Source organism: Neoarius graeffei, chromosome 20, assembly GCF_027579695.1.
Source record: "Neoarius graeffei isolate fNeoGra1 chromosome 20, fNeoGra1.pri, whole genome shotgun sequence".
NCBI classification, from domain to species: Eukaryota; Metazoa; Chordata; class Actinopteri; order Siluriformes; family Ariidae; genus Neoarius; species Neoarius graeffei.
Window position 1 is genome coordinate 34,186,372 of NC_083588.1, and position 27,384 is coordinate 34,213,755.

Genomic DNA, 27,384 nt, shown 5'->3' on the forward strand with positions numbered 1-27,384 from the left:
TTGAAAATGAAGATTCTACTCAGTTCCATATACTTTATATGCTAAAGGGTTCAGCTTGCCCCTCTGGGGAACCCTTAATGATTTAATGTAGAGCTCCACAATGGAGGGTTTCACTTTCAGAGATTGATGATTTATGAAGTTTTTCAAAAACCAATAATAAATATTTTGGAAATGTCATTTTGTATACAGGATATTAGAGTGGTGCAGCAATCTGGAGTTTGATCTGAGCTCAGGTGACTGAGCTGTCTGTGTGGAGTTTCTGTGCATGTTCTCCCCTGTCCACATGGGTTTCTTCTGGCTTATCCTGTTTCCTCCCAGCTTCCAAAACATGCCAGTAGGTGGACTGGCTAAGATTAATTGCCCCTACGTGTGAATAAGTGTGTGTTTGTATGTATGTGTGCATGGTGGCATCCCATACAGGGTGTATTCCTGGCTCACGTACAGTGACAGTGTTCCTGGGATCCAGTGTGATCCTGATCAGTATAAAGCAGTTACTGAAAGGAAGTTAATTTTATATACATATCACAGACAGAAAAAAAAACCTCATGAACTTACCAAAACAGTTAAAGTTCATTTTAATCTTTAGAGCAGTGCTACATGTATATGCAAAAGCAGCATGTACAGTAAGCCAATGAAATGCTATGGATTGCAGGTTGGAATAAGTTCAAAATACAGTACTCTATAATACAGTAACGATCAGTGTGACAATTTCTTCTGCAAAATAAATGTTTGTTTCTGATTCTCCTAAGAATTATTAGTTAGTTACTACACAACATTTCTCTTTTGTGTCTGTGAGAAGAACAAATCTACTTTAAACAGCAGAGTCAAAGAATACATCTGTGGTTAGGAACAAGAAAAAAATCTCTCTCCAACAAAAATTGTACAGAAATTCAACCCAAAGCACTAAAGAATAAATAGACGTCAGTGGTATTATCCATTTTTGTCTAAAGCCTCAGTCAGGAACCAGTGGATGAAAGTGCAAGACATTTCACTGGAGTTGTTAAACATTGCAGCAACTGCTGATTAGACTTCTGTCACTCTACAGTATGGCGGTGGAATGCCACTGTGCCTGTCAGTGCAGTACCTTTATCTTACACACACAGACTCACACGCACACGGAAGTACACACCCAATCGATATCACCATGGTGCGGTGCGGTGCGGTGCTGTGGGAAGGTAACGTGATCTTAATGAGTGTCTCACCTATATCTACTTTAACAAAGGCAGGCAGTACATCTTGTTTTTATCATGAATTCTCAACCTATGAAGCAGGAACTTGTTCAAACGGCTACCCATGTATAATATGACTATAAGAAAGGTAGGCTGTTCTACACAGACACTGAAAAGATCAATGATTCATCAGATATGTGGTTAAAAAAAAAAGAAACTCATCAGTGCAAACATGGCCTCTAACATTAATTGTTAATGTAATGTCTACATGTGATACACACTCAACTATACAGGGCACATGCTAGCCTTTTAACAGCCTCATAAATATTACTTATGTCTTATAAACAGAAAGGATGCAAATTATCAACAAAATGAAGTTGGAAAGCACTTCAGTAGTATAGAAATGAATTTTGGGCGGCACGGTGGTGTAGTGGTTAGCGCTGTCGCCTCACAGCAAGAAGGTCCTGGGTTCGAGCCCCGGGGCCGGCGAGGGCCTTTCTGTGCAGAGTTTGCATGTTCTCCCCGTGTCCGCGTGGGTTTCCTCCAGGTGCTCCGGTTTCCCCCACAATCCAAAGACATGCAGGTTAGGTTAACTGGTGACTCTAAATTGACCGTAGGTGTGAATGTGAGTGTAAATGGTTGTCTGTGTCTATGTGTCAGCCCTGTGATGACCTGGCGACTTGTCCAGGGTGTACCCCGCCTTTCGCCCGTAGTCAGCTGGGATAGGCTCCAGCTTGCCTGCGACCCTGTAGAAGGATAAAGCAGCTAGAGATAATGAGATGAGATGAGATGAGATGAGAAATGAATTTCAGGTCCATACTAAAAAAGTATCTTGAAGGTAACTGTAAATTCAGTATGCATTACGTACGTCAGTACGCTGAAGCACTTGATTATGTAATCTGGGAAGCAAACCCTGCAACGATGAGGTGATAGTAATGCTCAGTTTGACAGAAACTGACAGCAAAACTCAGACCACGTGATGAATGTGTGAGAGCTGCATTTTACACAGTCAGGTTCTGTAGCTGCTGTGAGTTTGTCTCAAAGACTTGTGGGATTAGGAGCCTTACTGCTACAACTCAGTGTACACAATATACCACTATTAGAATTTTATAAATAGAAAGTCTCTACACTTCGGTCAGGTTAGAACCACGTGTCCTGCCTCAAACAGTGTCCAGTCAAGGTGAGCAGTTATTCATGTAATAACATCATTAGAAAAATAGCTGTCAAGTAGCAAATAGCCACCATTAAATAATCATAAATATGTTGGATTATATACATATATTCTATGTACACTTCGCATATAAAAACTGAAACCATAAGGAGTTCAGTGGCATTTCAGTATTGTGCAGATTTCCAAGCAAATTCAGTTTCTTCTCATCACAGTTTCTCCCTGAGCGCAGTTATTTCGTAGACCGACCTGCTGACATTGATGCTGAGCGTGCGAGTTGCTTCCGGTGGCCTTTTGGACAACGGCGTAAAACAAAGTCATAGTTGGCCGAAGTAGACATGGCATAGAAGACATTGGCTTTGTCTGGAATGATCAGCTCTGAAAATAATCATTAATCCATTAGAAATAAAGGTTACAGGACAGGAACTGTGGTAGTAAGTTTTTACAGAACCTTAACAATATTTACACGCACCTCTGCCTTGAGCCAACATCTGGACGAGACTGAAGTCTTGTACACTGGCATTTTCCATGTTGTGTTTCTGTAGAGCCCTCTCGATCACCTGGGCTGTCTTTTCCTGACTAGTCAGCTGCAAAACATCATGGTCATGGTCACTGACACCATCACAAATGTAAATAACTGGGTGGTATTTTTATCTAATGTAATTTTTTCAATTATTTCTACGTACAGTTCTTTTTTTTATGCTTACTGGCTGTTAATCACAGAAACAGCACCCAAGTGCTTCTCACTATTTAAACATTACTGATGTTGATACTCTGAGGAGCTGCAGGAGATGTGGAGTTACATCATGCCAAAAACTCACACCAAAAAGTGTTGCTTGCTATTTAATTTACATTGAATGATTATAAAGATGTAAGGTAATTAGAGAGAAAGAGTCCAGAACAAACTATCATACCAGAACAAACTAACCTGATGCCAAGTTAAAGTGCTTCCAGAAATTATCCCCCCCAACCCCAATGATTACAAGATCGCGTTACATTACATTAATGGCATTTAGCAGACACTCTTATCCAGAGCGCCATACAACATACTCTCCAGTACAGCCTGGGGAGCAGTTGAGGGTTAGGTGTCTTACTCAAGGGCTCTTCAGCCATTCCTGATAGTCCAGGGAATCAAACCTGCAACCTTTCAGTCCCAAAGCTGCTTCTCTAACCATTAGGCCATGGCATCCCCATCAAATTTAATTATACCAGAATGGGATTTTTTTTTGTCTGTTTATTTTGAAGTGACTCTACCGAAATAAAATTAAGGAGGAAAAACGATGGAAAAGGTCATTAAAACATCTGAAAAGCTTTGAACCTTCTTAACAGCACTGTGAAATCCATGATAAAGTAGAAAAAATATCACACAACCAAGGCACTACCAAGATCAGGCCAAACTAAGTTCTCAGGCAAGAAGGACAATTGTCAGAGAAGTGTTCAAACATCCAGCTACAACACTGAAGGAGTTACAGGACTCACTGGCTGAAAAAGGAGAACCTGTGCAGACCTCAACAATAACCCACCACTATGGGAAAGTGGAAGCCACTTTTGAGAAAGGCCATGTAAGAAAATCTGAAAGCTTTTTAAAAAAGGATTTTGTGGTCTAATGAGACTAAATTTGAGCCACTTGTTCTAAAGCCAAAGCATAATTTTTGGCACAAACTAAAGGCAACATGCATGGTGGTGGTAGCATCCTGTGCTCAGAGCTGCTCTTCAGCGGGAGGAATTGGAAAGCTTGTTGCCATGACAGGCAACATGGATGGAGCCAAATACATATAAGCAAATTGTTGAGGAGAAACTGTTCCAGTCAACCAATATGTGTTCCAACACCAGGACAAAACTACAAAGAAACGGCTTGAAAAAATTAGGTTTGTGTTTTGGAATGGCTGAGTCAAAGCCCATGGCATATCCAGCCCTCTCAATATATCTCTGAGAAAGGGGCAAGTAAGAAAGAGTAGTAGGCAGAGGTTAAGCGTAAGCTGAGTGGAGGCTGCGTTAGCCGCCGCCACGATGTATAAAAAAGAGGGGCGTCCGGGGGTCTTCCCCCGGAAAATTTTGAAAATGTAGATGTTAAATGGTGAATTCTGAGTGATCCTGAATGCAAAATTTGGATACAAAAATTATATTCATGATCTGAAGATCATTGTGTGTTAATATGTACAAATATAAATTTTAAAAATAAAAAAGACTGACACAAGAATACAATTTCAATTAGTTATTCATTAGAACTTAGAAAAAGTGACAAATACTGTACATCATTTGTATTTCAAACTATTATAAACAAGTCAATTGTATTGAAATGTTCTAACAGAACTTTAGTAAATATCATATTCACAGTCACACAGCTTATAGCATTCATAAAAATATTTATGATCTAATATTGGAAATTGTTCAGAAGCCATCAAAGTCCTCATCACTGTAATCCCCTTTACTTCTTGTACAAGCTCTGGTCTCGGTGTGTTTAACAATTTCGCGCCATTTTGACTTTAATATATCGGCCTTAGGCTAGTATTTGCGGTCACCGGAAAATTAAAAACTTTTAAAACTAACAAGGATTCATTTCTAAACATTTTCCAACATGATAAAAGGCATCTTTACAAGCAGACATTAGATCTACCTGATACAGGCTATAAATCATTATAAACTATGTTAAGAAGCCAAAACAACATGCTAAGATGCTCAGGGACCTCATAAACAATAAAAACATTCTCAAAATTATCAAGTTTTATTTATTTTGAAGAGTGACAAAAGATGATCACATTAAATGAACAGTCCACCATACTTCCATAATGAAATATGTTCTTCTCTGAATTGAGACGAGCTGATCCGTACCTCTCCGAGCTTTGCGCGACCTCCCAATCAGTCAGACGCGCTGTTACTCCTGTTAGCAATGTAGCTAGGCTCAGTATGGCCAATGGTATTTTTTGGGGCTGTAGTTAGATGCGACCAAACTCTTCCACGTTTTTCCTGTTTACATAGGTTTATATGACCAGTGACATGAAACAAAGTTCAGTTACACAAATTGAAACGTGGCGATTTTCTATGCTATGGAAAGTCCGCACTATAATGACAGGCGTACTAACACCTTCTGCGCGCTTCGACAGCGCATTGATACCTTCACTCCTGTTTTTTTTCTCTCCCCCGCCCCCCCAACTTCCGTCAATACAACCAACGTGACCACCAAGACAAGTAGCCTACACTCCTTGGAACACAGTCTAGTCAGGAGGGCGGGGGAGAGGGGGGAGAGGGGGAAAACAGGAGTAAAGGTATCAATGCGCTGCCGAAGCGCGCAGAAGGTGTTAGTACGCCTGTCATTATAGTGCGGACTTTCCATAGCATAGAAAATCGCCACGTTTCAATTTGTGTAACTGAACTTTGTTTCATGTCACTGGTCATATAAACCTATGTAAACAGGAAAAACGTGGAAGAGTTTGGTCACATCTAACTACAGCCCCAAAAAATACCATTGGCCATGCTGAGCCTAGCTACATTGCTAACAGGAGTAACAGCGCGTCTGACTGACTGGGAGGTCGTGCAAAGCTCGGAGAGGTACGGATCAGCTCGTCTCAATTCAGAGAAGAACATATTTCATTATGGAAGTACGGTGGACTGTTCCTTTAATCCCGGTCTTAACGGGTTGCTGGTATTGGATTTGATATCATCATCATATGCTTGTTCCGGGGGCCGCATACAAATAAATGACACTTAATGACGGCCCATGATAAAGCATACATAATTAGGCCTGCTTACCACAGTTAATAGCTAGCACTTCACCACTAACTTGAGTTAATCATTGTCCAAGCATGTAATGTTAGGCCTAACAAAATGACCGACATACATCATTTTAATACAGCAAAGAACGTTTTTAACCCTGATACGCACACACAATGGACTAATATATATATATATATATATATATATATATATATATATATATATATATATATGGAATGGCTAACTATCCATATGCTATATTAATTTGCAAAAACGTGCGGGGCCAGATACTATAGGCCCTACAGCGAAGCATTGCATGTTAACCTAGATCTGTTATCGCTCCAATGTTTCTCCCAGAATCTGGAGAAAATAAAAAAGAAATAGTCACTTTCCAAGCATGGTTTGTTACATGTTTACAGCAAACACTGGAGGACCTGTCACAGTCTTATTACCTTGTGTTTTCGACCTTTTTGCAGCGAAAAAGTCGCTGATGTTTGCCTGGCGCTTCCCCGACATTTTTCGGCTTTTTGTAAGCCTAACATAGTGTTGAACAGCCCCAGGTGAACACCACAGTTACACATAACGCACGTGCACGCATACCGCAATATATCTGTCAAGTCTAGGCTGTCCGCATACCCGAACAGAATTCTTAGGCCTACTGTCTAAATCAACCGATTTTTGAGTGAATAAAAGAATGTCTTATAAAAATAGATGGGGGAAAATTTTATTTTTATGAAGTATAAATTATGAAGTAAAAACTTATTCATTTCAATTCTTTGAAAAACCACTGTGAGTAGCTGGCAATGGAGCGTTTGTAGGCGGCAAAATCGCCGGTTGCCGGCAGTTATTGAGAGGACTGCATATCTTCTGGAGGCACTGTACGTCTAAACAAGTTAAAGGTGTCTCAGTCTTTTTGGTGGGAGTTAGCTAAAGCTAGCTATTTTCAATTCTACAGTCCAGACAAGTTCAGGCCTTCCTTTCAGTGTTTCCTCCATATCCTGCCTATGCTCAAACACCTAAATGCTAGTGCAAGTAGACATGTGTCATTGCCCTCATTGGATGGATATTGGTAGTCGATATCATTGATTTCTTTCTTCCATTTACAGAGCCAGTGGCACATAAACTGGATTTAACCCTCTGATACTGTAGATATTTCATGGATAGCTACCAGAATGTGAGGCAAACTTCACCAAATATTACAAATATTACAAGACATCAAGTTTACATCAGGTTATTTTTTGAAAAGGACATTGGAGACATTTCCCCATATTTTTTCATGTGCCCAGAATTTGTCCCTCAACACTTTTTGAAAGTGTAGTATGTTAAAATTATTTTATGCAAAACATGCTATGTAAAACCCAACGCTTCCTAAAATGCCAGTTTAGCGCTGTTGGTTAGTCTATTGGTTTCCTGTATGATAAAATACACACATCATTATGATCACACTGCTGTATAATAAACCTATGTAGAACTACATAAATCTAAAATCATGATATTGTGGCAAATGAAAAATATAAAGTGAGGCTTTAAACCAGCTGTAGCAATCAGCTATATAGCCAAAAACTTGAATTTTTTTTCCTAATGACCTTCAGTATGACATGGTTTTGATGATGTGAACTAATTTTTAAAAGACATCCAAAGACCCCATCATACTGCAATTGTTGAAAAGTTTAAGAAGGTGGTGTGGATGTGGTGTTAAAATGGAAGCCTGATACAGCTTCAGAATCGCTTTTAATGTGACTTGTTTAAGTCTCTGGATTGTTTTGCTTTTTACTCTCATCATATTTGTCATCCATGATAAGTTGGGTTTCTGATTCAGTTTGTCCCAGTATGATCCCTTCTTCTCTCTTCCTTTTACCATTGGCTTGCAATGATGCGTAGTGTTGTGTTAAAGCAGTACTGGCATGGTGTACTGGAAAAAAAACATATCCATTTCTTAATCTGTACTGATTAAGCTTTGTACATGTGGGAATAGAGGCCTTAATTGCTGTACATCTACACATAATACATTTTACCCAAAATGAAAATGAAATATGCCGACCATATCTCGATGGAACACCTCAATTATGTGCTGAACAAAAGGATACATTTATACATCCAATTTTCCAATATTAGCCACTATATACAGTACTGGTTCATTACTCATTAACCAAAAACTTTATGGCTTCTCAGTACTCACCAGTATGCTCTTGTACATGTTGCCATTGTTTCCGTTCTCCACACTGATCCTAATGATGCAGGAGTCGGCGACCTGCCTGTTGTACAGGGGCAATGAGGTCATGGAGACCGAGCGCTTATGGCCGGGCTTGGCTGGAGCTGATGAAGTGGATGGTGAAGACAGAATAAGGTCGGCCTGGGAGCTGGTGGAGGAGCTAGAAAAGCTCGTAGGAGAAGGGGAAGAAATGCTGTCAGCCATGTTTTGGCAGGAGCTCGAGAGCGACTAGAAGGAGAAAGAAGGAATGTGATAATGTCACGTCAACTGAATTATACAGTATTGGTTCAGAATGATTGGACAGTTTTATCCCACCCTACAGTGTTCACATTAGTTTTTAATGTAAAAGGCTGTAAGGTTGGACTTGAGTACTTTTACTATCCCATCACTGCTGACAAAAAGTGAGCATAAGAAACCAAGCGTGCTGCGATGTTTAAAAATTCAAGACCCTGGAATTATAAGGTTCTGTTTGACTTTAAAACTGTTTGACTGTTTCTAACTTTAAAATACTGATTCATAAAGCTTTTTTATACCTTTAAACAATATTTTGATGTTAAACCTCTCACGTGCATTCACTGGCATGTAAATCACATGTTTCAAACAACTAATTTTTCCAAAACAAGTCTGATGGAAGCTTACAATTGCAAAAGATCTTGAATTTCTAAGCCCAGTTTTCCTTATGCATGATGAAAAGCACATTTATGCACAAGTAGTTTGGAGTTTTTATTGAAACCTTCCTAGCCATTTGTAGACACCACCAAGTATTTCAAAATCGCAACACATATTAATGGCTCTCTCATCTCATCTCAGGTTATATCATTGTTTTTACTTTGACCTTGCTGAATGTGGCACTGTGGTAAAAAGAATATCACACTGGCCATAACTGAAGAATTTAGGTGTTGCAATCTTAGGAGTGTCTCTCAGACTGGGACAACGGTGCTCTCCTGAAGTGCTTTCAACTATGAAAACAGCCCACTAGTCAAGTGCCAAGATCCAGGTTAATATAAAATGAAGTACATTCCATAGTCAAGTCCTGTTAAGTTGTAATGGGTTGTCAAACAGACAAGAGACATTATAACGAATGTTCTGAATCTGAGGATTATGACACAGTTGTGTGGTAAACTCGAAATATTTATCTAAGGTGATGATCGATTTAGTGCTTAGTAGATGAGTTAGCAAAGGAAGGAGTTCAAAACTCCAGTCCCTAGAGTCGCAGTTAAGTACGTACCATGAAGACCATAGAATGCCACATAGGGTAAAAGGATGGGTGTTTATTTAGTACCTGTGCTCCAAGAGGAGATGACTGATTTGTGGAGAGATCCTCCATTTCAGAGCTGCTGGATCCAGAGGATGAGACACTAATCTGGTCAGCATTCTTTTTGGCACTCTCAGTCACATTCAGGAGGCTGCGCGCGCGCACACACACACACACACACACACACACACACACACACACACACACACACAGCACAGTGTAAGATTTATTATGTATTTTCTGCCTTTCTGTCGCATAAATCAAAAGATGTTTTTCTGTAAATGTTCACACTCACGAAGTGAGCTTTTTGGCGAGTGATCGGTGATTCGGGGCTGTACTGCTGGACGGTGAACAGCTGTCAAGTGGAGGCTCCAGCTGTCTGGATAACTCATAACTGAGGACGTATGTACAGAAACAATATTTATTAAGTATCCATTGTGATATACACTCACTGACCACTTTATTAGGAACACCCATACACTTACATTTTTGCGCAATTATCCAATTCATAGTACTGTATCATACAGGCAGTGATACTATACAGAGCTCCAGGTAATGCTCACATCAAATATCAGAGTGGGGGAAAAAATGTGATCTCATACACTTTGACTGTGGCATGGTTGTTGGTGCCAGATGGGCTGGTTTGAGTATTTCAGAAATCTGAGTTTTACTCACAACAGTCTACAGAGTTTGCACAGAATGGTGCAAAATACAAAATAGATTGCATGAGCAAACAGTTCTGCAGGCGGAAATGCCTTGTCAATGACAATCCAGAGGAGAATGGCCAGATTGCTTCAAGCTATAGGACGGCTACGACAAGCAGTCTTTCCAACCATGGTGAAGATAAAAGCATCTCAGAACACACATGTTGAACCTTGAGCCAACATGTTCCAACCCTGTCACTGTCTGGTCTTTTTCCAATTTTCAACTGTCTAGTTTCAGTGAGCCTATGCTCATTGTAGCCTCAGTTTACTATTCTTTGCCGACAGGCCAACACTTAATAAAGTGGTCAGTGAGTGTAGATCAGTGATAAAGAACAACAAAGACAAGTTGAACTTGGTGTCAATAGTGTCAACGGAGATGCCTTTGCCACCCATAAGTGTAGTCCTTCTTGTTACTAATTTGTATGTCAGAAATACCCTTAAAATGTACTTCAAACAGGAAGGAAGCTATTGAAGAAAAACTATTTCAGACATTTGACATTGCTGTGACATTGACCCTGTTTGGATTGATTCCAAAATCGAATCAGTTCATCTGCTGTTCCATCCATCCAGCCATTATCTGTAGCCGCTTATCCTGTTCTACAGGGTCGCAGGCGAGCTGGAGCCCATCCCAGCTGACTACGGGCGAGAGGTGGGATACACCCTGGACAAGTCGCCAGGTCATCACAGGGCTGACGCAGAGACAAACAACCATTCACACTCACATTCACACCTACGGTCTCATCTGCGGTTTACAATGATAATTATAATATATAAAAACAGAGACAGGAAATTTAGACAGCTAGAACATATGGAATGGGACTTTGTTTGCATTTCATAGGTAGGGAATAAACCCAGGGTTTCTTGTTTTCTTTCTAAGAACATTTTAGACCTTTCAAAAAATTTTCCAAGATTTGAACTTCAACTAGAACTGCATCTATTTAATCAATAAGCGCAAAACATAGGGAACCCTCCTGCAGGGACATGGAGTCTCACCTCTCCTGATCCGAAAGCAACCTGGGACACTGTAACCAGGCTGCAATCTGAGGATGGTCTGGTAAAGTGTACTGAGCGCAGGATGCTTGGAGCTGACGGATTTGCCACAGAATCTCATACTCCTGCAAAAAATACAAGTGTATAAAGATAGGCATTGGTGACATGTAGGAGGTAAGGTAACTCCCTACTACTCTCCCCTACGAGCTCCCTACCCGTATCTGGTTCTTCTGTGCTCCATGAGTTACAGAACAACTAGATAAATGTTTCACAAAGTTGGGAATTGTGAAACCTCTTCCGTAGATAGTACACCAGTATAAATGAACAGTAAAATTTGTCAATAAGCAAACTTAAGTTTAAGTTTAGCAAAAACATCAAAGGAAACCGATGTACAAAATGCAAATAAAAATACTGGCTTGAAGTGATCAATATGGACTTTTTAGTAAAATATTGAGAACAATAAATATTTTTGCTTTTTGGTTTTTTTTTTATTTGTTCTCTGGTTGTTTCACTGCAGTTTACAGTTGCAGATGTAAGTGAAAAAAAACTCATACTGCAATACTTTATCTGATTTAAAGTTATGTCTTTTGTTTGTCATTTGTAAGTAACGAATTGTGCATTCAATGTTATATACTGAGGCCATTCAAAATGTTCATAACGTCGCGATATAAAACTTTGTCTGTATCGCCCACCCCTGCTGGAAGATTTTCCATGACTTCAGAACAGTCTTATCTCTAAAAGCACACCAGTGTGTAAGCTTAACATGTACAAAGTAACACCCAAGTCAATCATGAGAGAAAGCCAGAAACTCACCCTCCTGCGCTTCTCAAAATTGATGAAGTCACGCTGTTTAAAAAAAAAAAAAAATTATATGGTAATTAGATGCTTATTATAAGAATAAGAAAACTCACAATGTAGTTTAAAAGTCACATCGTAGAGCCTTTCAAAAGAGAAATGCTATTTGCTTATAACATTACTGTAGCCTCTCCATCAGATGCTGTGTTTAAACTGACAGATTTGGGAAAAATGTTCACTCATTAGAAAAAAAAAAATAACACCAGCATGCTTTCAGGTTTTCACTCATGTAGTCATAGAGAAGGTGATGTAACATTTTAGGTTTTACCTCCACAGTATCAGGCAATGCTGTATCCAGCATGGTGAGTACACTGAGGTATGTTCCCAGGTAAGGCACGACTCCATTGTTGGCATTCTATAGAAAAAGTTTCATTAGCAAATTAGAAAGCAATCAGTAAAACATGTATTGGTTCTCAGGCAGTTAATATACACTACACGGCCAAACTTTTGTGGAGTTTTTAAGCATCCCAGTCCAGATTTATTCCCCCTTTGCTGTTATAAAAGCCTCCACTCTTGTGAGAAAGCTTTCCACTGGATTTTGGAGCGTGGTTGTGGGGATTTGCCCATTCAGCCACCAGCGCATTAGTGAGGTCAGGCAGTAATGTAGGGCAAGGAGACCTGGAGTGCAGTTTACATTCCAATTCAGTGGGGTTGAGGGCACGGCTCTGTGCAGGCCACTCAAGTTCTTCCACTCCAACTTGGCAAACCATGTCTTCATGGACCTCACTTTGAGGGAAGTGGAGAGAAACTGTAATACTACAGCAGACAAAGACATCCTATGCAACTGTGTGTTTCCAAATTTGGGGCAAAATTTTGGGGAAGGACCACGCATGATTGTGACAGTCAGGTGTCCACAAACATTTGACCATATTGTGTATAACTAGAACAAAGAATATAGAACAACTACACATTTAGGGTAGAAACTAGTTTTATCTCAATTTTCAATGCAATGAATCAACAAAGTGGCTTTATGTTGTTTGGAGCATGGTGTGTGTGTGTGTGTGTGTGTGTGTGTGAGAGAGAGAGAGAGAGAGAGAGAGAGAGAGAGAGGGAGGATGTGGTTAACCATACACAATTTCTCTCAGAACACTTGGTCCCTAAAAACCTTAAGTAGACAGAATTTTTGCCGTTTAATGTCGAGATTAATGGCATCCAGGAGCCCAAAAGTGGACACGCTTGCTTGGCTTGCAGTTACCTTTCCCTTCATTTTTTATAATTAGAAAGAACTGTGCATGCACGATTACTTGAGGACTTTACCATCTGTTTAAACAGTGGACACTGCTTGGATGTCTTTGGTAAAATATTGTCCATGGCTGCCTGGCTCCCATCCTAAAATCCATCAGAGACAGTTATTAGATAACACACACACACACACGCCAAGTTGACTATGGAAGAAAAAAAGTAGTATTACATACTGTAAATAGAACCCCATTTCTATGAGCATCACTGGATGAACGTTTGGTGATATCAGACATTTAAACAAACAAAAAAAATCCAGTATAATGAACTAAAAATGTACTAACAAGTACAACTCTGTTGCAAAATGACACTGTTCACTGAATGACCAAGAGGGGTGTGTAAGCAGCAGGTACCAGAGATTTTAAGGGCGCTTTCCCATACTGTGTTTCAGTCAAATCTCATGCAGGTTTTTTGGTTTGGTTTGGTTCTGGACAAAAAGCACCAGTCGGAGACTACGCACTTGACAGTGAATCCTAGCACGGTAGATTAGTGAGAAAGCATGCTGTGTGTTATGGATTGCAGATGTTTTGACATGCAAGTTAACTAAACTGACATGCGAGACGCAAAATCAGACCTGGAGGGCTGCTGAAGCACGATGTATTCTAGATATCTGAGCCGAAAAACAAGCAAACAAACAAAAAATGCTGGATACAGTTCATAAAATATGAATTATTCAGTTGTTGAAAGGTTTGCTAAAATAGCTGAAAGGTTTGTTAGCACATCCCTCAGCAAATGTTTTGCTTTTCTGATGCATTTGTTGAATCAGTTCAGTGGAGTAAGGTTAAAAGCACCCCGAATAGAGAACAAACGATTGATTCCATTATCATTATCTCCACTGGTTAACACCTTATTTCCACCAACCAGAACCTGAATGTGCTGATACACTGAATGGCTAAAACACTACAATGGCAGTTGGGTCTACAGTAACAATACTGTGCAAGCAAGTACCAAAAGAGCTTCCGAGTGTGTGGAACTATGTGGAAAAAAAAACTTCATCCTGATGTGAAGCTAGTTTTAATACTTGATAACAGTTAACTGTCTTGGCACACATTAACAATGGGTGTGAGGTGTGTTTTCATGGCTAAAAATCAGCAGTGTGATACTTTAGACTTCTGTTAACATACAATTACAGTTTGTGTATGTGTGTTCTCCAACCTCCTCAAGGATTTCTCTGCTGGTCAGTACACAGTTCTCATCCGGGAAAGTTTCATACAGATTCTCAAAAGTGCTCATGCTTTCTCTGGAAAAAGCACATACAGAAAATATACAAAGTCAAATTGACACATCCATCCATCCTATGTAGCCACTTATCATGTACAGGGTCATGGGCAAGCTGGAGCCTATCCCAACTGACTATGGGCAAGTGGTGGGGTACACCCTGGACAAGTCACCAGGTCATCGCAGGGCTGACACACAAACAACTATTCATACTCACATTCACACCTATGGTCAATTCAGAGCCACCAGTTAGCCTAACCTGCATGTCTTTGGACTGTGGGGGAAACCGGAGCACCCGGAGGAAACCCACGCGGACACGGGGAGAACATGCAAACTCCGCACAGAAAGGCCCTCGCCGGCCGCTGGGCTCAAACCCAGGACCTTCTTGCTGTGAGGCGACAGTGCTAACCACTACACCACTGTGCCTCCCCGATTTAAACATAGTTTAAATAAATTGTCAGTGCCAAAGAATGGCTCCAAGTCATTTTCCACCAAGACAAGCCTATCCAAACCAGATTTGCATAATATTGTTGAAAACTCAAGACCCAACTCCAGGAAATTGGCTCTGTCAAAGTTACATAAAGAACATGATTCATTTACCACTCAGCTATAAGTGTGTGTTAGTTTAATGTGTACCTGCTCACTGCAGCCCAGGTCTTTCTCAGCCTGTAAACCGGGTTGGACTGCAGCGCAGACAAAATGGCCTTCAGGGAGGAGAAGTTCTTCAGCTGCCTGCACTCCTGTGGGAACAAATAAAAGCAGACTGTTACACCACAGAGATGAAAACAGATGAAATTTTAAAAGTATCATCTGCTTTCAGGACAGACAGTGATGGAGTCAAGTTGGTCGCCACAAGATCTTAAATACTCTGTGACCAATTTGATGAAAATCCAGCATGGAGACACAAAGTAGCAGTAAAATCAGGTATTTTAAACAGAATTTTACTCTGAAACCTCTTCAGAGCAGAAAAGTGAATAATCAAACATGATTGATCTAACCTGTGCAACTCTTATCCATCTCTCGATGACTCTTGCTCTCTGGTTCAGAGTGGATGATGGAGTGGAAGAAGGGGAGGTGGAGGGGCAAAGCAGTGAGGTTATGACACGGTTAGTAATAGCATTGAACTGGGAGATGGTAGCATGAATGGTGGGCGAGAGGTTTTCATTCTTATCTCTCTGTGACCACACACAGCCCAGACACTGGAAGGGTACCACCTTCACAAACAGCTCCTACAAGACCATACCGAGAAACGTGAAAGGTTGAAGGTTACTGATCATTTACAAATAATGAGAAACCTAACAGAAGTGAAAAATTCATCACTGGTTATGTGTACACACAGTTTAAATGAATTCAATCTGAATACAGTTTCAGAATTAACTTAAATATAAACTCAATTTGTGTAAATTTCTTTTTTTTGTCATTACTTTTAAATAATACAAAGCAAATTTATGCATACTCAATAGACTGGGGTCAATGCTACCATGACAACAAGAAGCCCTGTAAGTCTTGTCCGACTGTAACATGTAGCTAACTTTAGCTCAGCATGATCAATCACCATGCTTGTGTTTTCAAAATGCCCTTCTGAGCAAAACATAAGACATTTCACACGTTCTCTCCCAACAGAAGGCCACAGATGTCTATCACACCACCAGCAAACCTCTTAATTATTTTAAAATCTTTTTAAAGGAACAGTCCACCGTATTTCCATAATGAAATATGCTCTTATCTGAATTGAGATGAGCTGCTCCGTACCTATCCGAGCTTTGCGCGACCTCCCAGTCAGTCAGACGCAGTCAGACGCGCTGTTACTCCTGTTAGCAATGTAGCTAGGCTCAGTATGGCCAATGGTATTTTTTGGGGCTGTAGTTAGATGCGACCAAACTCTTCCACGTTTTTCCTGTTTACATAGGTTTATATGACCAGTGATATGAAACAAGTTCAGTTACACAAATTGAAACGTAGCGATTTTCTATGCTATGGAAAGTCCGCACTATAATGACAGACATACTAACACCTTCTGCGCGCTTCGGCAGCGCATTGATACGGAGCTCAGATATCAATGCGCTGCCGAAGCGCGCAGAAGGTGTTAGTACGCCTGTCATTATAGTGCGGACTTTCCATAGCATAGAAAATCGCTATGTTTCAATTTGTGTAACTGAACTTGTTTCATATCACTGGTCATATAAACCTATGTAAACAGGAAAAACGTGGAAGAGTTTGGTCGCATCTAACTACAGCCCCAAAAAATACCATTGGCCATACTGAGCCTAGCTACATTGCTAACAGGAGTGACAGCGCGTCTGACTGCGTCTGACTGACTGGGAGGTCGTGCAAAGCTCGGATAGGTACGGAGCAGCTCGTCTCAATTCAGATAAGAGCATATTTCATTATGGAAATACGGTGGACTGTTCCTTTAAACTTTGAAAACATACATATTTTTCCCAAAGAATTGACGTTGGATGGCAACACAAACACGGAGAATGTGCAGAATATATTAAAAGATTCCAAAGTTTAGATAGTAAACAGATTATTCACTTCTATTCATTAGATAGATATTTGATTGACATTAATTCATTCATCTTAACCATAATAAAAGTAATCATTTTACTGTTGATCTGGAGCCTATCCCAGGCATGAGGCAGGAACCCACCCTGAACAGGATGCCAGAATAACAATCCATCACAGGGCTTGACTTGTTTATGTTATTCACATTTCAGAGTTTCGATGAAGTGTATTCATGATAATTCATTCAGCATAAAATACCCTTGATTAATAGGTTATTATTGGGTTATTAGGCTGAGCATGTAAATATAACTATTGACACTCACAGCATCCTGTCTGGTGAGCTGCTCTGCAAGTTCTGTGACAGAGAAATCCATGAAGTCTGCCTGATCAGTGACATCATCCAAGTCCTTCTCTCCCTGATTCAACTCTGGCTCCTGTTTCTCACCAGCTTGATCTTTATTCACAACATCTGGGGGGGGGGAAGAGTTAGCTATGTTACTGGGCACTGCTATATTGTATGTGGATATAGTACCTCTTTATAATATTATATATTTGACTTATATGACTTAAAAGACGTCAAGTAAACAGTGTCGCAGCAAATGTCTGACCTTCTGTTTGAAATTTTTTGAAGAGAGCCTCATAGCACTTGGCCAGATCTGAAAGAGAGGTGTGTTGCCTCAGCTGCAAGCACATTAAGCGCAACGAAGAGTGCATTGGGGGATCCCTGAAATCCTCAGAAAACTCATCCAACCAGGTCTGGAGTAGAGTCCGTAGAGAGCTTTTAAAAAAAAAAAAAAACACTGACCATTTGCTTGCAGAAAATCTGACTGCAGGTTACCGAGACAGTTGCTTCTGACAAATGGAGGGTTGGAATAAATAAAATTTTATTTTACACTGTAATTGATCACTTTCTAAAAACAGCATGCCCTCTTATACTGCAGCAATTAGCTAATTTTTTTTAAATTATAAGCACGTGGAGCATAGCCCCGTATGCATCCACCTGATTTTTGATGGCTTGACCGTACAATGTCCGTATGTACGGTATGTACCACCACAGGGAACCCCATCATAAGTGCAAGGCAACGTATCTCATAAACACTTGACCACCGGACAGTGAAACTTGTACCTTTATTTATATAAGATAGATAGGTTTTTATCCAGCGCTTATTTTTAATTTGCTTTTGAAAAAATAGCGTGGGATTATTTACTAACACATTTTATGGAAAATATTCCTGACAGTTTCATTTAAAACTAGTTAAAACAGTTATATTAGTCCACTAGTTTGTTGGACAATTTACAGTTCCTTTCATTTAAGGGTGATAGACGGATGTAATCACAGGAAGAGTTTTATTGAAGGCACACTAGCAAACAGATCCAAAATGTAGACAAAGGCAGAGTCGAAAAACAGGCAGTGGTTGAGCGAGGCACAAACAGGATATCAGAGGTAATACAATACTCACAGTCCAAAACCAGAAAAGCAAAACACAAGGCTTGGTATACTTGGTATACTTCGCAAAGTCTGTGTGTTACTGAGAGTCCTTATATGCATGTGCCATGATTGTACTCTAATCAGGAACAGGTGCATGATAATTAGTCCTAATGGTGCTGTACGTGCTTTACAGTCTGCAGCTGCGCTCTGAGCTCCAAAGCGTGTGGATGTGAGACATGTAACCAGACAACTGTTTGGCATATCAAGTTTGATATTCGATCATAACTGTATAGCAATGATGTAAAGTGAAATGGTGTAAAGATAGTTCATATGCTATAAAATTATTGTTCTATTCAGGTTGATTTTGTGCCCTTACAGATATTTTGCTCATACACTCATCGGGAGCTTCGCTTTTAGGCAGTGCCAAAATATATATATATATATGTTATTTACCAGCTGGGAGGTCCGTATCGTGAAATACCATGACCAAGGTCTTGAAAGTACTGACCGAGGCCCTCTGGGCCGAGGTCAGCATTTAAGGCCAAGGTCACAGTATTTCACCATACGAACCGACCTTAAGCTGGTAAATAATATACTTAATTTTTTCTTTACCAAATTCTAACAGAAAACGAGAGCGCCTGAAAGGGAAAACCGAGCCGAGTCGCCATTTTGAATCCTCATTCACGGCTGTAATGCAAATGGCTTCCTCCTTGGTATACAAGTGCACTTCTATGGCGGGAAAAAAAACCCCTACATTTTGCCACCTATGTAGTCCCCTATTTATATAAAATTGAGTCATTCAGGATTCAGCCATGTTTTTGCTCTGCATTAGCAACAGTTAAGAGGTTTTTAGCTTTCTCCTGAAATGTTTTCTTTTATTTCTTCTTCCTCAGGGTAGTAAAACTCGCTTTCACTGTGAAGACTATTGTTATCGCTATCCATGCTGTAAAATTAATGCTATTCTCCTGAGAAATGCTGGCAAAAGTTTATAAGATTTTTGATAATCTTATAAAAAAAAAGATAAATGTTGACAAAAAATGCTACTATGTTTGTTGTTGTGAACGAGCAAGTTGCCAGAGGTCCATAACAGGGGTCCATAACTGGGGTCCGTATCATAGGACACGGACCCGCTTGCCAGCCAATCAGAGCGCAAGATTTGATGGAAACTGGACTGCAAAAAAAAATATATATATTAACCCAATGATCCCTAGGCTATTTTCAGAGTAATTTCACTGCCTCTACTTTTAAGCTCTTATCTTAGCCATTACACGGGCTAGCCATAGATGCTGTATCTTTTTATTTTCCAGAACAGTCTAGGCTATTCAGATCTTCCATCATTTGATATGATAATGCTTGTAAATTTATTTTATTTATTTTTTTCCCTTTATATCAAGGAAAAAAGATTGTGTTTTATGAAATTGTTGTGTTTTAACATGTATCTCACCAGAAAATGTTGGCAGTAGAGATATCTTTTTCATAATTGTGTCAGGGAGAACCATGGTTCTGTAAACATCTACCGTAGTTACATCTAACGCTGGTTAGCATAAGAAGTAAGTTAGTTCCCATTATCATTTTCATTATGACACCTATAAACAGTCATTCCCTTATAAGCTTCTCTTTTTCTCTTTCTGTCTTAACATTAAGAAGCCAAAAAAGCAGCTTATCACAAAGAGCAAATTCCACTGCCTTCAAGACTTGCCCCATAGTGGAAAACTTAAAGGAACAGCTTTACCTCAAAGCCCTGATAATGACTGAAGTTTTCATTCATAAATGTACAAATAAGCATCTCAGATAATTTGCCTATAATTTTCCTTTTTTCCCCCCACTGAAAGAACTTTCAGAGATGCAAACCTGTTTCCCTCAAACTATGTGTCTTACCTCTGATGACACTTGCTGTTGTCCAACTCAGAGTCAAGACTGTCTCTGTTAGAGAGAGAAAAGAAGTTATACACAGATAATTCATGCCTAAGTTCAAATTTAATTTGGATTAATTCACTGATTGATTAATTAATTGAATAATTAACTGAAAATAAAATAATTAAATGAATAATGGCATAAGCATAATAATTACAAAATCAGGAACTCCAGATGCAAAACACCCCCCACAGCATACAGTCTTACATGCAAACACACATTGTGCAGCTGTTTCTGCATTCAGTTTGTAAACACTCACCCACACCTCTGGAAAAGCAACTCGATGAGTCTGTTGGTGCTGATGAAGGTACGGTATGTAGAAAGAAGTATCCTCCCATAGTCCTGCTCTTGACAGCTGGGATCAAGCAGGTGATCCATCACACGGCTCAGCGTTGCTGCTTTCAGTCTCCGGACTTTACATGTACGGTACTGAACATATGCAGAGCAGGGAGACGCCTCGGCTGCCTCGCCTGAGTGTTGCACTCGCTCTCTACGCAGTGTGATGCCGAAAACAGCGCCATCCTCAAACTCCTCACCCCACTCCTGAACTGGGTCCTTATATAAAACACAAGCAGAACAAACCTCAGATTTCAGTTAAGGATGAAACTGTGCCTGTATGCACTGAGTGATGAAGTCTTGGCTATTTCTATTGATTCAGTATGGCTAGTGGACTTGCTAATTCAGATCATGGTCATAATTACCCAAGATTTGAACAGAGAAACAAACCTTTCTTTTCATTTCATTAGCAATAACATCGAAATAATGTTATAGAGTATATTGCAAGAACATTGATCAAAAGTGTTACCTTTTCTGGTATGAAGAAGAGGAGATCATTTTTAACTTTTGGGTGGCTAAATATTACAGAGAAGTGAGTTTATACTAATGTGAGCTTACACGAGTACATTAGCAAGCTAACAGCATGCTCAAGTAACAAATACAGCCAGGTCCATAAATATTTGGAAACTGATAAAGTTATTGTTATTTCAGCTGTCTACCACAGTATACTGGACCTGAAATTAAATAATGGTAAATGTGCTTTTATCATTTTTTCAGTTCTAATTTAAGCATATTTACATTCAAATCACCTAAGCAATGTAGGAATTACAGCACTTTTATATGTAGTCCCTCTTTTTAGGAGACCAAAAGTAATTGGACAAACTAGCAGTCATGTTTCATACTTGGTTGCAAAATGTTCGTAGTCAATTACTGCCTGAAGTCTGGAACCCACAGACATCACCAGATGCTGGGTTTATTCCCTGGTGATTCTGTGCCAGACCTTCACAGCAGCTATCTTCCATTCTTGGGGAACGTTGTAAGTTTTTTTCTTCAGCAAATGAAAAGTGTGCTCACTTGGATTCAGGTAAGGTGATTGATTTGGCCATTGCAGAACATTCCATACTTCGGCTTTAAAATTCTTAGGTTGCTGTCAAATTATGCTTCAGGTCACTGTCCGTCTGAACTGTGCACTGTCCAATGCGTTTTGATGAACTGGCTGAATCTGAGTGGATAATATAGCCCAATACAGTTCAAAGTTCATCCTTCTGCTTCTATCAGCAATCACATCATCAATAAATACAAGGGAACCAGTTCCACTGGCAGCCATACTCCGTTAGATGAGATGATGTGCTTCAGATCATGAGCAGTTCCTTCCCTTCTTCATACTCTTCTCATCCCATCATTCTGGAGCAAGTTGATCTTTGTCTCATCTGTCCGTAGGACGTCGTTCCAGAACTATACAGGTTTTTTTCAATATTTATGGCAAACTCTAATCTGGTCTTTCTGTGCTTGAGACTTGGTTTACATTTTGTGGTAAATCATCTTGTAGTATTTACTCTAGTGAAGACTTCTCTTGATTTTGACACAAATAGGCCTACCTCCTATACAGTGTTTTTGTTCTGCCTAACTATTGTGAATTGGTTTTGCTTCACCAGGGAAACAATTTATCCGTCATCCACCTCAGATGTTTTCTGTGGTCTTCCAGGCCTTTTGGTGTTCCTGAGCTCACCAGGGTGTTCTTTCTTTTTTAAGAATGCCCCAGTAGTTGCTTTGGCCACACCTAATGTTTTTGCTATCTTTCTGATGGGTTTGTTTTGATTTTTCAGCCTAATGATGGCTTGCTTCACTGACAGTTTGGACATCATACTCAGAATGAACAGCAACACAGTCCAAATCCAAACTTTAAATCAACTCTAGACCTTTTATCTGCTTACTTGTAAGTAAAATAATGGGAGAAAAACACGACTCTGTAATCTCTACACTGTTCACTTTATTTGGCTGTAAATACCCTCAAATTAAACCTGAAAGTCTGTACTTTACGGTCATATTCATTATTTATTTTCAACTCTGACTATACAGTGGTAGACAGCTAAAATAACTTTGTTAGTGTCCAAATGTTTTATGGACCTGTCTGCATGTTTGGAAAAGCAAGAAATATGCTGATTCAATGTTTAATGTAATAATATAAGCTATAATTAATATAAGCTCAATCAACTGCCTGCACTCATACTGATATGTTCTCAAGAATAAGGAGTTCAGAGAACAGCTAGAAAAAAAAAGGGAAAAAAAAAAACACTTTCCACAGTGCTAAGAAGAATATTAACAAATGAATGGATTCATTGCAGCAGTATCAGTGCATTTAGGCCATGGATGGGCAAAGTTTTTGTCACATTGGCTTTTACAAATTGAGCTGAGGCTGTGTAATGTCTAATATACAGTACAGTAGGTACCATTGGGTCTAACACTGTATACTTCTCCGACTCAATACCATAAACACGCGCGCACACACACACACACTTGAGTCTTTCAGTGAGACATAAAATAGACATAAAAATACAATTATGGATAATTTACTGCTTTTGCTGGTGAGTTTTGTCCATCTAAAACCTAAAACCATGAAATCTTAAATACAAGTCTTAACATGTATAAAGACATAAAAAGTGCACGTTTCCAACAAGCTTATTTTCAGGGTTATGTCCCCATCCTTGTTTTATGATATTTAATCAGAGAGATGGGGCGGCACGGTGGTGTAGTGGTTAGCGCTGTCGCCTCACAGCAAGAAGGTCTGGGTTCGAGCCCCATGGCCGGCAAGGGCCTTTCTGTGTGGAGTTTACATGTTCTCCCCGTGTCCGCGTGGGTTTCCTCCGGGTGCTCCGGTTTCCCCCACAGTCCAAAGACATGCAGGTTAGGTTAACTGGCGACTCTAAATTGACCGTAGGTGTGAATGTGAGTGTGAATGGTTGTCTGTGTCAATGTGTCAGCCCTATGATGACCTGGTGACTTGTCCAGGGTGTACCCCGCCTTTCGCCTGTAGTCAGCTGGGATAGGCTCCAGCTTGCCTGCGACCCTGTAGAACAGGATAAAGCGACTAGAGATAATGAGATGAGATGAGATGAATCAGAGAGATTTCCCTGCTATTCATCCACTCTGTGTCACTCAAAACAGAGCCACAACTGCAGGCTGAAATATAGCTCATGTGCTGTTTACATGATGATCATACACTGCAATATAAAGCATTTTGTATTTTGTAGTATTTGTATCTAACCCAAGAGCAAGACACACACAAAATACTGCAGAAATAAAAACAGAAAAAAGTGGATATGTAAAACAAATGCAGAAGGGAGCTTGGGTTCACATTACATGCGTATCACAAAGTGCTGATGGACTGAATAAAAAGATGGTTAATATACTGTAGATGTGTATCAGCTTCATATGTCAGAATCAGAAGCACTTTATTGCCAGGTATGTTACACACACAAGGAATTTGACTCCGGTTCGACTTAGCTTTCATAGTACAGACAGAAAGAAAGTATAGAAAAAAAATGTGATCTAATCACACTTCAGAACTGCCTCCGATCTTAATTGGCGTTTAATACAGGGTGTTTCAAAAAATTTGATATTATTTGAGATGTAAATATCCCAGAAACTACATAGTCTAGGCAAATGAAACTGAACAGGCTTAATATAATATTATATTATAATATAAGATTTATTCCTCAAACGTTGAAGGAGAAACTTAAAAGGTATGTGGATTCCATAAACAATTTCACAAATTTTCAATGTGTGTGCCGCCTGAGAGACGGCACACGTCAAGTCAGTAGTCCAGCTCCTGCCAAACACGCTGAAGCATATCTTTGGTAACAGTCTTCTCTGGCAACAGTTCATTTTTAGAGAATTCTCTCATAAATGCACGCTGCTTAGTCTTGTTCGACTGCGTTCGAGCGTACTCTAACACACAAAACGCCTTTTCTTTTCCGGTCTTGACCTGTTTCCAAAACATGCTGTTAAAATTTGAGGTCAATTGAATGAGAATTGGCAAAGTTATTAGACTGTGAAATGATATCAAATTTTTTGGAACACACTGTATAATGCTCGACTCCATATTACTTTAAAAAATGTTGAAAAAAATGGACAGTAGGTGACTAAGGACATATGTTGTTAGTGAAGATAATACAGTAAAGTAGCTGTGGCAGGAATTCATAACATTTCTTGTCATCATTTTGAAATAAATAACTCATGACTAAAATCGGGGTGGCACGGTGGTGTAGTGGTTAGCGCTGTCGCCTCACAGCAAAAAGGTCCTGGGTTCGAGCCCCGTGGCCGGCGAGGGCCTTTCTGTGTGGAGTTTGCATGTTCTCCCCATGTCCGCGTGGGTTTCCTCCGGGTGCTCCGGTTTCCCCCACAGTCCAAAGACATGCAGGTTAGGTTAATTGGTGGCTCTAAATTGACCGTAGGTGTGAATGTGAATGGTTGTCTGTATCTATTTGTCAGCCCTGCGATGACCTGGTGACTTGTCCAGGGTGTACCCCGCCTCTCGCCTGTAGTCAGCTGGGATAGGCTCCAGCTTGCCTGCGACCCTGTAGGACAGGATAAGCGGCTACAGATAACGGATGGATGGATGACTAAAATCACCCCGCCTCTCGCCCATAGTCAGCTGGGATAGGCTCCAGCTTGCCTGCGACCCTGCACAGGATAAGCAGCTACAGATAATGGATGGATGGATAACTAAAATCAGTTCGGAGAATAGAATAATGGGATAATAGGTTGCTTTTGGCCTTTCATTTACTCACAAAAATGCTGATGTAACATGGCCTGAGGAACCATTAAAGAACCTTACAGTCAAAAATTTGGACACATCTAATTCAATGTTTTTTTCTTTATTTTTGTAATTAAAAGACACTTCCTGTCTTAAAGTAATGATGGATGCCATTTCTCTTTACTTAGTTGAGTGGTTCTTGGCATAATATGGATTACTACAGTTGTGGCTCATCTCATCTCATTATCTCTAGCCGCTTTATCCTGTTGTGGCTATTTACTGTATTTTTATTATTTACTATTTGATCTCAAACACATTAAGAAGGCACTAATTAACTTTTCACAAGGCACACCTGTTAATTGAAAAGCATTCCAGTTGACTACCTCATGAAACTGGTTAAGATAATGCCAATAGTGTGCCACATTTGTTTACCACATAATTCCATATATGTTCCTTATGTTATTTGATAGTTTTGATGTCTTCAGCATTGTTCTACAATGTAGAAAATAGTCAAAGTACAGAAAAACCTATGAATGAGTAGGCGTGTCCAAACTTTTGACTGATACTGAATCTATCTAGAACCCTACTTCAGAGAGTAATTGTTTTAGAAATGACTATAACTACTGTAGAACCGCATTAGTTAACCTCACAAAATCAATGAAATCATACACAATATTAACATTGCATGCCACTGCTACAGCACAGTAAGCATAATTTTTATAGTAGACCGTAGACATTTGTAGATGAAGCCTTCTGTGAAATAAATCACTTTTAATGAGGAACCATTTCCTTGTAGGAACTTCAACCAGTACCAACCATGTTGTTTAGTCAAACCAGTAGCTACAGTGGTGCTTGAAAGTTTGTGAACCCTTTAGAATTTTCTATATTTCTGCATAAATATGACCTAAAACATCATCAGATTTTCACACAAGTCCTAAAAGTAGATAAAGAGAACCCAGTTAAACAAATGAGACAAAAATATTATACTTGGTCATTTATTTATTGAGGAAAATGATCCAATATTACATATCTGTGAGTGGCAAAAGTATGTGAACCTCTAGGATTAGCAGTTAATTTGAAGGTGAAATTAGAGTCAAGTGTTTTCAATCAATGGGATGACAATCAGGTGTGAGTGGGCACCCTGTTTTATTTAAAGAACAGGGATCTATCAAAGTCTGATCTTCACAACACATGTTTGTGGAAGTGTATCATGGCATGAACAAAGGAGATTTCTGAGGACCTCAGAGAAAGCGTTGTTGGTGCTCACCAGGCTGAAAAAGGTTACAAAACCATCTCTAAAGAGTTTGGACTCCACCAATCCACAGTCAGACAGATTGTGTACAAATGGAGGAGATTCAAGACCATTGTTACCCTCCGCAGGAGTGGTCGACCAACAAAGATCACTCCAAGAGCAAGGCGTGTAATAGTCGGTGAGGTCACAAAGGACCCCAGGGTAACTTCTAAGCAACTGAAGGCCTCTCTCACATTGGCTAATATTAATATTTGTGAGTCCACCATCAGGAGAACACTGAACAACAATGGTGTGCATGGCAGGGTTGCAAGGAGAAAGCCAGTGCTCTCCAAAAAGAACATTGCTGCTCGTCTGCAGTTTGCTAAAGATCACATGGACAAGCCAGAAGGCTATTGGAAAAATTTTGTGGACGGATGAGAACAAAATAGAACTTTTTGGTTTAAATGAGAAGCGTTATGTTTGGAGAAAGGACAACACTGTATTCCAGCATAAGAACCTTATCCCATCTGTGAAACATGGTGGTGGTAGTGTCATGGATTGGGCCTGTTTTGCTGCATCTGGGCCAGGATGGCTTGCCATCATTGATGGAACAATGAATTCTGAATTATACCAGCAAATTCTAAAGGAAAATGTCAGGACATCTGTCCATGACCTGAATCTCAAGAGAAGGTGGGTCATGCAGCAAGACAACGACCCTAAGCACACAAGTCGCTCTCCTAAAGAATGGT

At 39.8% G+C, this 27,384-nt stretch overlaps 1 protein-coding gene across 2 annotated transcripts in view; it reads right to left on the reverse strand.

Moving 5' to 3' along the window:
* Positions 1 to 558: 558 nt before the first annotated feature.
* Positions 559 to 27,384, reverse strand: part of LOC132868572 (ral guanine nucleotide dissociation stimulator-like 1) — a 33,833-nt gene continuing 7,007 nt past the window's right edge. The window contains exons 2-17 of one of the 2 annotated variants that reach the window (XM_060901555.1): positions 20,638 to 20,927; positions 20,337 to 20,381; positions 17,638 to 17,807; positions 17,353 to 17,498; positions 15,523 to 15,753; positions 15,161 to 15,264; positions 14,462 to 14,546; positions 13,325 to 13,396; positions 12,336 to 12,422; positions 12,026 to 12,058; positions 11,216 to 11,337; positions 9,814 to 9,912; positions 9,546 to 9,669; positions 8,231 to 8,491; positions 2,810 to 2,924; positions 559 to 2,715 (exon numbers count right to left, since the gene is read on the reverse strand). In XM_060901555.1, the coding sequence (XP_060757538.1) occupies positions 2,570 to 2,715; positions 2,810 to 2,924; positions 8,231 to 8,491; positions 9,546 to 9,669; positions 9,814 to 9,912; positions 11,216 to 11,337; positions 12,026 to 12,058; positions 12,336 to 12,422; positions 13,325 to 13,396; positions 14,462 to 14,546; positions 15,161 to 15,264; positions 15,523 to 15,753; positions 17,353 to 17,498; positions 17,638 to 17,807; positions 20,337 to 20,381; positions 20,638 to 20,927 (2,130 nt within the window). In that variant the 3' untranslated portion in view covers positions 559 to 2,569. Of the gene's footprint in view, positions 2,716 to 2,809; positions 2,925 to 8,230; positions 8,492 to 9,545; positions 9,670 to 9,813; positions 9,913 to 11,215; positions 11,338 to 12,025; positions 12,059 to 12,335; positions 12,423 to 13,324; positions 13,397 to 14,461; positions 14,547 to 15,160; positions 15,265 to 15,522; positions 15,754 to 17,352; positions 17,499 to 17,637; positions 17,808 to 20,336; positions 20,382 to 20,631; positions 20,928 to 27,384 lie in introns of both variants that reach the window. The other variant, XM_060901554.1, reaches the window with a different exon arrangement.